Raw genomic sequence first — 14,456 nt, 5'->3', positions numbered from 1 at the left:
TTACTTAAATGTCCTATAACATAACTAAGACCTAGTCCTGGCTTAACCTAAGCCCTGTCTGGGAAACCAGCCCAATGTGTCAAATAAGCCATGCATTGGCCCGTGTGTCTAACAAGGTCATTAAAATCTAAAAGGATAAGTGTTGATATGAAAACGTTTAACAGGGAATACGTGCAGGGATAAAATGTTGCTTTGTGCAAATATTGTGTTTATAAATGCATCCATGCTTCAAGTCAAAAACAAGCAAACCAAAAAATTAGGACATATATTTTATTACATATCTTTAAATTGAACATAATAAACTAGTTACATTACATATAAGCAGGTGATCTTTTATACAAATATAAACAGAACATGCTTCTGGCAAACCTAAAGTATAAAGGGATTCTGTTGAAATTGCTGCATTTGTTGAATTGATGAATGCAATGCCAGTTCAACCTTTTATGCAAATATGCATAAACATTTGCTCTGCTTGTGTTTAAAAATCACAATTTAGCAGTGGCGGCCGTTAACTTCTTTTTTCGAGGGTGCACCATGCGAAGTTCGTCACAATATATTTGTAGCCCGTCATGTGTGTGGTTCGTAATTTCAAAATATGGGTTTAACGCATCGCGTGTTTTGTCAAAATAAGTGCCTGCTACAGATGCGTCTAAAGGGTTTATGATGTAAGAGAAGCTCGCATTTGCCAGATACTCGCATAATCTCATGTGTAATCAGAGTTTACTGTTAAGGGAGTGTCTTGAGTGTATTTTATGAATGTAAGCATCTCTTTTATCTTAAACGGTTTTGACGCGTGTGCAGCAGGCACTTATTTTGACAAAACACGTGATGCACATGGTTCACATGACGCAACAAACACATATTTTGAAAACACGAGCAACACACATTGCACTCTGAACACTTAATTGAATTTGCGCCCCTCGGAAGAGTAGTCACCAGCCGCTACTGCAATTTAGTATGCAGACGCATTTGTGGACTCCCAAAAAAAGGAAACACTTCTTAGCATGCATTATGCTGCTTTCAACATGACATGATTGTTTAGGGTGGCACATTATCAGCAACTCAACCAATGAACCAATGGGGCGGGGACTACCAAAATGCCCAATCAATAGCTGAAGGGCGGAAACCTGTTCGAGAACACTCATTATTTTTGCAATTCAATTCAATGCTGCTAGTGTCATAAAAATCACACATTTTCAGCTGAAAAGGTTGTGCTGTCCTTTAAAAGACCTCTGTGTTTCTCACTCTCTCTCTCTCACACACTCACACACACTTTGTGTCTGTTAGTATGTAGGCCTTCTGTTACCACCAGAGATCTCCTGCGCTACTGCGTGTGCTCGCCCGCTCTCGCTCCCGCCCCTGCAACCGCAGCATCTCCAGCACGCTTCTGGCGTAGGCGTCGCGCAGGTTCACCCCTATCGCCGTCATGTCCGAGGTCGAGCTGCGCGTCAGCCGCTTCAGAGCCTCTCCGTGCCGAAGCGCCGCCTCCTTCATTTTGAGAGTGAAGTAGCAGGCGGAGAATCGATCGTTGATGATGGCGATAGGCAGCGCGAGGATGAGGATCCCAGAGAGGATGCAGATAAAGGCCATTATCTTTCCCAGTACCGTGTCGGGACGGATGTCTCCGTAGCCCACCGTGGTCATGGAGGTGGTGGCCCACCACCAGGCACTGGGCACGTTGGGGAAGGTGGTCTCTGGAATGTCATGCTCAATGGCGTATTCCACCGTGGCGAAGATGGAGATGCCGACGGAAAGAAACAGCATCAGGAGACCAACTTCCTCGTAGCACAGAGTTATCGTCATGCCCAGAGATTTAAGACCTGATGAGGGGCAAATAAAAATTAGATATAAGTACTTTAAAGGTGCATTGGACAGCTTTTAGTAGGATCTCTTGACAGAAATGCAATATATATACATAACTATATTATTAGTGGTGTATAAAAACCTTACATAATGAGCTGTATTGTTTTTATTACCTTAGAATGAGCCGTTTTTATCTACATACAACACCATGTTTCTAAAGTAGACCTAAATGGACAAGCTTTTTGCTGTCTCAGACAATGACATGTTTGTCCTGTGGCAGCTACCGTAGCTTTGCTATGCGTTTCGAAAGGGAGGGGGAACTGTGGATTGAGTCGTTGTTTGCAATTTACAATTTCACCGCTAGATGATGTTAAAAATCTACACAGTGGACCTTTAAAAGATTCAAATTAATTTAACAAAATGTAATAATTTGCTCTGGCTTCAAAATGGTCTTTCTGCTGACATTGTCAAGCCTGTGCAAGATATTGGATATTATAAACCTGTTGGCACCTGTACACATACTACACCCAGATGGATGTTGTTCTGTATATTAAAAAATATCTTATTTCTAAAATTAGGTCTCGTCCTACATGTTTCCTTGAAATAAACAGACTATTTAAAACTGCAAATGGCAGTTGGTGTTGACTAGAAATATTATAATTATTTTTAATCTTCTAAGCCAAAGACAAAGCTTTTACATACAACATGATCTAAGGGCAAGTCGTGTTATAGTCACAAAAAATTTGATTTATTTATTCGTGTCCATGGCATGAAATTCAGCTTTTTTCGGGCCTTGAGCACCAATGTCTTTTTCGTGTCACTCAGAACAAATTTCTATAAATAGTTTTTCATGTCAGTGGCACGACTTTCTTTTTCGTGTCGTTGTTTTCTCTTTTTGTCCTATTGTCGCTTAGGGTTAGATTTGGGTTAGGATGTACTTTAATGTATTGGTTTCTAAGGGGGCATGCACACCAAAGCATTTACGCCTGCGGCCAGCGCATGTTTTACATTGTTTCCATTGGAAGCGCTGCGTTTTTCAAAAAAGCCAACAGCTGGCGTATTTTTTCCACGCTCAGCGCTTAGCGTCGAGAGTTGAAAGAAATTCAACTTTGGGTGAAAAGCTCCGCTCGTCAATGTCAGTTCTCACACGGCCGTCCAATCACAGTGGAGGAGGGGCAGGACAAGTATCACAACAACCAACCGACTCACAGCTCAAGTATCACAGCTAACAAAGGGCTCAGCTGGCCATGGCGCTCGGCTAAAAACATGCAGCTGGCATTCAGCGTCCTCCACGTGTTTTTAGCGGCGTTTAAAAACTTTGGTGTGCACTCACCCTAAGTGATTTTCTTCCTCTTTTAAAACCATTCTCGCCTGGAGTTGGGCTTAGAGTTGGGGTTTGGGTTGGGATGTCTAAAAATGTAACAGAAAGTGATTCTTACCCCAACCCCAAGCGACAATGGTAAGAAAATAGGAAAAAAAGATGAGAAAACAATACATAAAATTAAATGAAAAAGAAAGTCGTGCCGTTGACACAAAAAACCATTTATAGAAATTTGTGCTAGTTACACGAAAAAGACATTCGTGCTCAAGGCACGAAAAATTGCTGAATTTCATGCTATAGGCACGAATAAATTAATCAATTTTTTGTGACTATAACACAACTTTCCGTGAGATCAGTCTGGTTAAATATGATCAATGATAAAATTACTTAAAAGCGGCTCCACCTACTAACATATACATTATTTGAATCACTGACCACACAATTTTATTCTAGGTGAGACATTTTCCATAGAGATACAATTTCTCTCGGTGATGGATGATAGCGTGTCCAGCAAATTTTCCTCTACCAACAATCTGAAACAAAAGGATGCCTACAGAAATAAGGATAGTGTTTCAAAATAGGAATGAAATATAGGCTGGCGTTTCAAAGTACCGTACTGCTTTTTTATAGAACCTCTTGAATCCATATGTTGGGCAAGATTTTATATAGGTTAAATCCCTCTGCACCGAGTGTTCTTTTAGTGCTCGAAAAATCTCAGTTTGCATTTGTCAGCCTGTGAATCTTCATACCAGGCTCAGTCACAAAGTGATACAACATTAATCAAACCACATTCTAGTCTTTAAATATAGACATCTCACAACAGCTGCCACACTTTCTCACTCCAAGATGGCAAGAAAAAGGCTTTATTTATCTTTTTGTTTTTGACAGCCTCGCCGAATACATTTGCGAAAAGTTAATCATGTGTCTAAAGTCTGCACCTAACCTACTAAATGTGCATATGAGAGTGTGAGACTGTCCGTTAAATAACCCCGACTCCATATGTTTGTGCAAGTAGTTTATTACGACCTATAGTTACGTTTAAAGTGCGTCAGGTCAAGGTGTATTTAATTCGTTTAATTCATTTGTAAAAGTACAAATGGTTTCATAAACATAAAAAACACCACTTCATGGACCTCTGAGGTTCTCAACAACAAGAACAAGCAAGCATTTTGTTTTGTAAAAATGAAAATGTGTTGGAAACAGTGAAACGACTGATATCGAATTACTGTCAAACTGAAACACCAGAATTACGTCTAAACAACATTTTGATATTTACTGCTTTGGCGCCATGTCTGTCTGGTGCATAGGGCATAACTGCCTATTCATTTTTATTTGGTTTGTCTTCATTGGTTTAGATGAGATATTACTGAAGATAAACACTTTCAGAAAGGCAGAGAATGTCACTGACAAAAGAGCCTACATTATTCACATGTGACAGATATGAAAGTAGGCTGCCATTCCCTTTGTGGATTATCTATCATATTTAATCTGGATATTTATCATGTGAGCAGAGCTGACAGTGTCAGATTAGATGTTTGAAAAAAAAATTCTTCAAATCAAGTTTAGACAGTTATTTGCCGAAGGTCTCACTTTTTTGCGGAAATATAAAAAATACCTTATCCAATTCTTGCCAAAGCTATTCGGTTTGACCTTATTTTTTGAGATGGAAGTTGTGTTGTGATACAGTAAGCCCCAGTCCCACCTAATACCTCCCTCTTTCGGCTCTTGCACATCATTTCCTTTATTTATTCATGACTTTGTAGCTGCATTTTAGAGTAGGATTTTCTCCCTTCATAAATACAAGATCAAAGCCTGTTGGTGCTCAGTAACTTTTTGGGTCCATGGATCTGCCTATTCCTCTTGGTCTAGGCATACTGTCAAGATACAAATGGATGAATAAATTTACTCTAACTCTCGCTAAAAATAGTCTGATGGAGGTCATAAATTATTTCATTCGCCAGGTTGAGATTCAAGGAGGAGACGGTGTTAAAACATGTCCAAAATTCCTTTGCTGATTTCATATGGATGTGTTATATTTTATATGTTTTATACATATGAGCAAGGGATTTCAGAGGTGCGATGGAAGATTTTCAATGAATTTTTCTATCTGGCTTTGGTGCATTTCTCAGTTCACAATTTTTTATGTTACACTGTGGTGAAAATCACATTTTTATGTTGTTTCTATGTCTATGTAGTGTTTTTAATATGCTTTAAGACAACCCATGTGCAAATTTATCCTTCAACGCCATTGCTGAGTATTTTAGCCAAAATATTTTACTTTTCCAAAGACATCTCATTCCTGCGGTTTTAAATAGCCTTGGTTTGCTACGCCACACCCACATAACCAATCACATTTGAACGAATACGTGCTGAACTCACGTCAGTGCTAAAAACAGTTCATGCATGCATTGTGAAACCAGACTTGGTAGTTATGTGTCTGAAACTACCGAAAATATAATTTATTTACACGTACTAAAGCATGGAGGTGGGGACTAATTTGCATATTCATATCTAAGGTCCTAGCTGTGCAATTAAGAAGAGGTGAAGACTAATTTACATATTAATAATTTTGTTTCTTAAGGATAACAGTGTCGTGTCGTCAACTTAACAATCGTCACTTCGTTTTGGGTTAGTATGTCCCAGTGTGTGCCTACGCTACACAAAAAAGTCCATTACTACTATTAGGGCATAGTACAAGTAGGTGAATTGAAGCTTATGAATATGGCCGTTGTGGCAACGGATGTCCCGCCTTCCAGTTAAAGGGGCTGAATGTAACTTATTACTTAAAAAAATCTTTAAGATAGAGTTTTCATTTGTATATTTATGAGGCAACCATAATGTAATAGAAAGAATGACACCTTGAGTGTCCTCCACGGTTGTCTCTATCAGCCTGTAGGCTCTTTTCTGTTTGAAGGAGTCGGGTCCGAATTGGCGCGAAATTCAAAATGTGACGTCATGCGCGTGCTCGTCTACCTGGGCGTTCCATATAGACGCGTACGGCAGTCATTAGTAAACAGCGGCAATCGCTAGCATGTTTCAAATGGACTCTGTAGACGGAAAGAAGCAACCAACTTCCAGCACAATCCAGACACTTATGGAAACTCCTCGTAAGTTAAAAAAAATCCTTATCTAGTGCGGCCAAAATAGTGCGTGAACGGGCGTCGGGGAAGAGACAAGATTAAACATGGCATTGGCATTTGATTCTTGGAGGGAGCTCCGGTCAGCGCTGGGTATGAAAACAGACCTTGAGCAGGTTTCCTTTTTACTGCAAAGGTAAGACATAGTTACAGGGCATCTGTAATATATTATGTTATTGTTTTTGTGGTGTAATGCTAACGATAGCATTTATTTTGTGGTGTAATGCTAACGATAGCATTTATTTTGTGGTGTAATGCTAACGATAGCATGTAGCACAGGACCGTTTCAAAAGTTACTTTCTTATATGAATTATCTTTATTCAGAGCAGGAGTGCATTAAGATTGTGAGTGTCGGGAGTGTGTTTTACAGCGTAGTGTTACAAAACTTTTAGAAGTATACTTCTGTTGAAAATATAAAGTAGCACTGCAACATTTTGCTAGAATATGGTCTGTCAAACAATAACCTTACAGTACTGTAACTTTTCTTACATTTGTAAACATGCTGGTGAATCTCAATGAGCTGTCTGTGGTTGCTATGGCAACTCTGGTTGTTGTGGTCATGCTCGTACGAGTGTGCCCACCGAGAACGAGCATGAGACTGGCTGCAGTTTCTTTAACGGCCACTGGTGTCAGTAACGGTTAGAAATTTCTCAACTTACGGACAGCCCCTTTAAAAGAACTAATCATCAATCAATAAAGACTGATGATTCTCTGGGGCAGTGGCTCTATACAGAGTCGCGTGTGGCGCTTGCCAACCTGTGTGCATGCAGAATAGCTGAAACCAGAGGCGTCATGCCCATTCAAACTGAGGGGGCACGTGCCCCCTCGGTTTTTTGAGCCAAATGGATTTTGCATGCGACGTCAAAATCAAAGACGCGTCCATTAATCTGTTACTTGTCTTTTTAAATATGCAAAATATGATTAATTTTGTGCTGCATCCTTGTCACTTTTCAGAGATTTTTTTGAGCCATTTTGATCGTGTTTTGATCATATTACAGTACTTTATTCTGGCGGCAGGTGCTGCAGTCAGCGCTGTCGCAGACGTCATCAGCGTCTGAGCCATCTCACAAGCTCTTTGCTGTTGCATTTTACTATCTGAGGAATTAAAACGTGTAAGAAATGCTCACAACATTTCCAAACCCCAGTACGGTAATGTGCAGTTAACCTCCTCTGTGTAGAAAATGTATGGTTTAAAATGTGACCGTCTCAACGTTATATTAGTAGAGATTTCTAGATTCATCTTGGTACAACGTCAAAGTTCGCCAGAGTTCACGGGGCGCGGAATCACACATGCTCACATATGAGGTAAAATTGAATGCAAAAATCTGTTCCTCTAATAATTTTATCTAAACATTTTTTTTTAATCATTATTGAACATTAAACTCAATCACGTGGCTATAGCTTATGTACTTTTCGTTGTTTTTATACTGTATGGATTTAAAATTACATGAATTTTATAGGATAATGCATTTGTTGTGCAAAATGCATTAATGACACAAATAAAGGTGACATAGAATGATTGAACGGGGTATTTATCCTTGTTCTGTTATGTGACATGTAGACAAACATTTTTTTTGTTTGGATCTGTAATGCAGAAGCTTCCTAAAAACCTCTCTCAGATAGCTCTATTAGGGTGGGGGATTTTAAACAAGTGGTTCTGCACCTATTTGGCTCCCCCTACTGGCTTAACTTGCAATCTCATTAATGATTGGCTGATTTTGCTGCCACTCAAAAAATTTAGCCAATTAATTTAAAGGGGAGGGGCAGTGAGATGCCTGTGATGTCATAAGCATCAGTTTTTCAGATTGGGCCGTTTTCTGGCTGACATTTCTAAAAGAGGAATTTCTATGAGACTGAGATGTTTAGCATGTCACTTTTTGTATGTTCGTGAATGCGGGTAGACTTCTATTATTCAACAAAGACAAGGTAAAAATGTTTTTTCATTCTCTGTCCCCTTTAAGCAAGTCATTAAACAAAACGTTAATAAACAAAACATGCCGTTCCAGATGTAAATATGATGTCAATATGTAAATATTCCGATTGAATAGTATTTAATATGAAAGTTAGTCAACACTTTTATTTTGGAGGTTTTTGCATTAAGGCAGGGGTGTACAGATTGTTAGTAATGTAAGTGCCATGGGAAAAAACTGAAAGCTCTATAATATTTAATTTAATGTCTGTGTATGTGCACATTTCTGTGAGCTGTGCACACTGTGCCCCCTTAAAAAAATTGGCGCATGACGCCCCTGGCTGAAACCTCAGAAAAAGGTGTTTTTAGCTCAATTTGAGCTTCAAGGTGCCAAAAAATGCATTGAATGTTAAATTGTTCTCTGATATCTACATAGAAGTGTGGCTTTTTTAAGTGAAAAAATCATGATCCAAAGATGGTTTTACATCTAAGATTCGTCAACTTAGACGAGTCTTTGAATAGGGAAAACATGGAAGTGTTTGGTGGCTTCTAAATGTATCCCTGTTTGGATCCTAAGGAATGAATGGGGCTAGGCTAAATGCTAACACATTTACGACGCGCTGTACAAAGATTAAGTGCACACATTGAAAAAAGATAGGTATGTATTAATTTGTCTAAGTTGAGGTAAGAACATAGTAAAATATTGAAAAACTGTGGTGTTTTCCTTTAAGTGAAAGTATACCATGCATTTTTAGAGATATCTGTCTTTCCCCATTCAAGTAGATAGGACTTTAGTCTTGCATGACTGGAAAAACTCCCGGTAGGCATTACATACATGGCCGCCTAGTGGCCAACTTCCCTACTTGAACTTTGGTTTACATCGGTAACAGTGTACTTTTTATATTAAAGCATTTTGACTGTGTTGTTTGTGAACACTGATACCAGGCCTCATTCGGATGGCTCAACATTTTCACTGACTTAAATATTGTCTTTTGAGAGATAAACCAAGGAATCTGAAGAAGCTACAGGAATTTGCAGCTCCCGTGTGTACAAATTGTTTCAAGAAATGTACTTAATAATTTGGAAATGTTATGGATGATTTGAGAAATGTTCCAAAGCAACTGGAAAAAACTATAGCTCAATCTCTTGCTCAGTCAAAGCTACTGAAAAAGATCTTCTCAAAATAATTTATAACTTATGGAATACTTCTAGGGTACTTATGTGGTGTTTTTATTATTTTAAAAACTTGACAGTCATTGGTATGTTTTCATTTATAGAATAGAGGAGTGTGACTATTTTTATAAATGTGTGTTACAAGACCAAAAGAAAGTCAAACTGGTGGGTAGGCAACATGAGGGCGGGTGACTTTTGGGTGAATGTGCTCTTCTAGTGGATATAATCTTGTGGGTGTGTGTTTTGTGTTTATTTGTGATAATTCCAAAACAACATGGGTATATGGGTAAGAAATTATAGTTTTTTCACCTGTGGAGTGTCTGCCAAGTTTTAGCATCCTCAGCGACCTCATCAGTCGCAAGACCTGAACTACTCGTCCAACGTTTTCCAGCTCCGTAGATTCGCCATGCAGGCTCTCCACCGCCAAAGTCACATAGAATGGCAAAATTGCCAGCAAGTCTATGATGTTCACCACGCTCCTGCTGAACTTACACTTATCCTTAACGCACATAAACCTGAGAACCAGTTCACCTGTAAACCAGATGATACAAACGTATTCGAGAACATCCAGGATGGGTGCTCCGAGAATAGTGAAGTCGAGCGATGTCAGTGACATGTTCACTATTGACACCACCACAAAAAGCATGGAAAGCGTCCCAAATGTCTTCGCCGCCTTGGAGGAATCCGGCTTCTCCATCAGGTCCCAGAGGCGTTGCCGCAAGTCCTGGCATATAATTCCATTAAAGTCCTCATTATCACTGTCTATTACCTCAGAATCCTTATTAATCTCCATCGACTCCTTTATTTCCTTCCTTCGGTAGTATTTGTCCCTGCAACAGCTGTCTATGCGGAGCTCGTCAATGCCCCAGTATTCAATCTCTTGCAGGAAGGAGATCACGCACAGCTCCTCGCGCACATGCAAACGGCCCGTCTTATAAAAGTTCATGATGTACTGAAAGGTCTGCGAGTTGCGGTCAAAGAAGTACTCGTTCTCCATGAAATCCGCATCGTCGCACAAATCTAAGGCAGAGTCTCGGGTGGAAAGGGCCAACTTACCCAAGCGAGTCTCGGGGTGGGAGGCCAACAATTCCTGAGAGAGGATGTAGCGACTGCCTCCGACATTTATAATGAAGAAGTCCAGCGGATCAGCGCTTGGCAGAACGGGCTCACTGAAAAATACACTGGAGTCTAAGGACAGAAGTGAAGCGCTGTCCTCGTAAAACTCTGCCGGATTCGACGAATCAGTAATCATGGTGTTCTGGGTAACACGAGCCCTGAAAGACCCAGAGGGAAACATGTAAAGTGCATTAGTTTGACAGACCGGAAAAAGGAGTATCAATAGTAATGAAGATTTGGCTGCGAGTGAAAAATGATACATATGGCATGTGCTTTATCAACCATTACAAACTCTCAGCTGCCTCCTAAAGTGCAGTTCTCACAACAGATACGATGAAAGACTGGAAAAAGACAGTTTGGAGAGTATATGTATACAATAGTTAGAATATAGACTTATTAAATGCTCAGTGCAATTCCTGTGAATACTCAATCTCACATACTCTTCAGACATCATACACCAGAGGAGAGAGAAAAAGCCTTTGGCAGTGTCCTACTTCTTCAAAGCCACTCGCTGAGATTTAAATATTTTAGCTAGTCTGTCTAATTAATTGAACTAATGGTACTATTCTCAAAATCATTTATTCTATCTGGTAAGTTCGTCTCTGTAATACTGTCACGATGGTCATTTTAAATCCTGCATTTTTAACAAGATCCCTTGAGATTTAAGTCTCAAACAAGCATTGCAAAAACACACAGGTCATTAAATCCTTAAAAAAATGGACAAACCCAAAATTGGGTTGTAATTTAAAGGATTAGTCCATTTTCTTAACACAAAAATTCCGATAATTTATTCACCACCATGTCTTCCAAAATGTTGATGTCTTTCTTTGTTCGGTCGAGAAGAAATTATGTTTTTTGAGGAAGACATTCCATGATTTTTCAAATTTTAATGTACTTTAATGGACCCCAACACGTAACGTTTTAATGCAGTTTAAAATTGCAGTTTCAATGGAGTTTCAATGGACTCTAAATGATCCCAAATAAGGCATAAGGGTCTTATCTAGTGAAATAATTGTCATTTTTGACAAGAAAAATAACCACAACTTATCGTCTATCTCCGGTCATGTGACCCGCCAGCGTGACCTCACGCAATACGTCATCACGTCAAGAGGTCACGGATGACGTATGCGAAACTACGCCCCAGAGTTTACAAGTGTGGAGAAAGAGGACCATTCTGACTTTGTTGTATGTTGAATGATACTAATTAATGTCTTTGTGTCAGTTTATTGTTTAAAATGGTCCGCAAATGTGCATTTCATATATGTAACACGTGACCTTTCCATGTCATTACGCGTGAAGTTGCGCTGGCGCGTCACAGGACAGGAGATAGACGAGAAGTAAAAGTGCATATTTTTTATTTTTCTTGACAAAAATGACAATCGTTTCATTCCTTATGTCTCGTTTGGGATCACTTAGAGTCATGTAATTTTAAACTGCATTAAAGCGGTTACGTGTTGGTGTCCATTAAAGGCCATTAAAATTAGAAAAATCCTGGAATGTTTTCCTCAAATAACATAATTTCTTTTCGACTGAACAAAGAAAGACATCAACATTTTGGATGACATGGTGGTGAGTAAATTATCTGAATTTTTGTTAAGAAAATGGACTAATCCTTTATGCTATGCTGGGTTATTTCAACACAAAATGCTGGGATGTTTTAACCCATTGTTGGGTCAAATATAAACATTTTCTGGGTTAATTTAACCCAAACGATGCGTTAAATATTAAAAAGTGTGTCAACATAGTGTATTTAATGTTACTTTCTGAACATTATACACTCTAAGAAAGGATGTGTTCATTTTTTGTGTTACAATTTTAACACATCATGTGTAATTTTAACACATTATGTCATTTTGGGCTGTCAAAAGATTAACCACGATTACTTGCATACAAAATAAAAGTTTGTGTTTGCATAATATATTTGTGTGTGTATTGTGTGTAATCATTATGTATATATAAATACACACATACATGCATAAATTTAAGAAAATGTTTCTTTTATATAAATATATATATATATATATATATATATATATATATATATATATATATATATATATATATATATATATATATATATATAATATAATATAAAAAATATCAAAATCTAAATAAATAAATAGATGCATGTAAATGTTTCCTAAATACATGCATGCATTTGTGTGTATTTATATACAAAATAATTACATACAGTGCACACACATATATTATGCAAAAAACTTTTATTTGTATGCGATTAATCTTTTGACAGTTGTGTTAAAAGTACCAAAATGTGTTGTTTCAATAATAACACAGAGATGTTTGGATTCTGGGAAAACGCATCCCTAAAATATAAATTTAAATGAAGTCAAAAGCAAACCACTCGAGCAAAGTAGTTTGATCTGTCTCGTACATTTTAGATTTAAATGTTTGCCAAATTGTCTTGCTTACAAGACCATAAGCTACAACTGCTTAATGTCATTATACAAATAGATTGCAGTGAACAAGACAGCATTTTCAGAGACATTGTAGACTGAAAACTGAAGTTAAGACTTTGTAAGTCGCTTTGAATGAAAGGGTCTGTTAAATGACGAAGGGACAGTTTCCCAGGGTTTAGAGTAATCCAGGTCTAGGCCTTGGTTATTTAAGGACATTTAAGTAGTTTTTACAAACAAACTGGTGTGCATCTTGAGACAAAACAATGGCACCGATATATGTCAAAATATGTTATAACAAGTTGTTTTGAAATTAAAGCAGCTCATATTAAACATGCATTTTTGTCTGGGGCTAGGATAAGCCCTGTGCGTGAAACTGCCCCTAAATGTGAAGTATTTTGGAATATAAAAAATGATGCCCCAATTTACATAAATGCTCTACGAAAGAGAGTCTTTCAGAATAAATCCTATTTCAATTTAGTGCATAACTTGAAACAAAGGTTTGTGTGGATCCTGAGAATAACAATAAATTAATATTTCATAAGGTTCATAGAATATCTATCACTCAGCTGGCCCACACCTTGTGCAAATGCATGCACTATAAGATTATCTTATTATTTAGTGCTGGACAATAAGGATGCTCTTGCAAAACTCATAAATAACTATAGATTATTATAAACTACAAACAATTTTAAAACACCAAACATAAGATAAAACACAATCCACATTGGTGTACAAGTAAGTAAAGACACCCACCTCCAGACTATAAACCCACATTAAAACCTCGTGCACTTGCATCCATTTGTCTCTTTACAATTCTTTCTTTTCGCACTTCAAAAGATGTTGAGCGTCGACGAACTGACGTGCATAATGCAAATACGTTCAAAATAAAATGCTCAAAGTGAAGATGCGCTATTCGCTGGTTTAGAGTTGTGAACAGTTCTGTAGCGCGCTCGCGCACCTTTCACGAGCTTTTCAAAGAGCGCTGGAGCGAGTGCGAGATATCGGCCAATCACGAGACGCGCTCCACGCTGCTAAGCAACAAACTCCACACACTTAAAACAACCAGTCCAAATTAGACGCGTTTTAATCTTCTGAAAATATAAAAGTCTTCACCGTGTGAGATCTCCACCTGTATGCGCACCACACGTAACAAAAAGCAAACCGTGCTTTGTTCCTCGTGGGTGGTTCATCTTTGCCCTTAAACCCACGCTTGATTCAAATAACTTTTCCCACACATTTCAAAACAAAGTCCAGCTCTGGGTATACGAGGCTATGGACATGTTTGCAACTGCATGCTAGATGCTTTATTAAACCCTTATTGTATAAGAGAATAACAGTTATTTATTGTTCTAATAAACAGCATGAGATAAACCGTGTGCTTTCAGCAAAGAAACATTGCTTATCTCAAATAACTATAGCTTATCTCATATTCATTCTTATCTCATTAAAGAATGAATGAGAAATTACTGAAACAGATGCAAGAGAATTAAATGTAGATCACGCACTAATGATGATTCCAAACTTTTGAGGTTGCTTTTGCCATAGTGCCCCCTGCTGTTAAAGTTTTGTATTTTTTGGAC

General features: G+C 38.2%; 1 protein-coding gene across 1 annotated transcript; it reads right to left on the bottom strand.

Annotated features, from left to right (window-relative positions):
- Window positions 1-331: 331 nt before the first annotated feature.
- Window positions 332-13,976, bottom strand: kcnv1 (potassium voltage-gated channel modifier subfamily V member 1). The gene is made up of 3 exons (XM_065298587.2): window positions 13,630-13,976; window positions 9,653-10,617; window positions 332-1,820 (listed from the first exon to the last, which is right to left on the bottom strand). Exons 2-3 carry the CDS (start codon window positions 10,593-10,595, stop codon window positions 1,303-1,305), a joined length of 1,461 nt encoding a protein of 486 aa, XP_065154659.1. The 5' UTR covers window positions 10,596-10,617; window positions 13,630-13,976; the 3' UTR covers window positions 332-1,302.
- Between the last annotated feature and the right edge of the window lie 480 nt (window positions 13,977-14,456).

This window comes from Paramisgurnus dabryanus, chromosome 13, assembly GCF_030506205.2.
Source record: "Paramisgurnus dabryanus chromosome 13, PD_genome_1.1, whole genome shotgun sequence".
Lineage (NCBI taxonomy): Eukaryota > Metazoa > Chordata > Actinopteri > Cypriniformes > Cobitidae > Paramisgurnus > Paramisgurnus dabryanus.
This window is presented reverse-complemented; position numbering and strand designations above follow the sequence as displayed.

Bases quoted from the DNA above. Each gene is read 5' to 3' on its own strand.
- kcnv1 (XM_065298587.2), bottom strand. From the start codon at position 10,595: ATGATTACTGATTCGTCGAATCCGGCAGAGTTTTACGAGGACAGCGCT. The intron at 1,821-9,652 runs GTGAAAAAACTA...GCCCCTCATCAG, and splicing joins ACTTGGCAGACACTCCACAG to GTCTTAAATCTCTGGGCATG.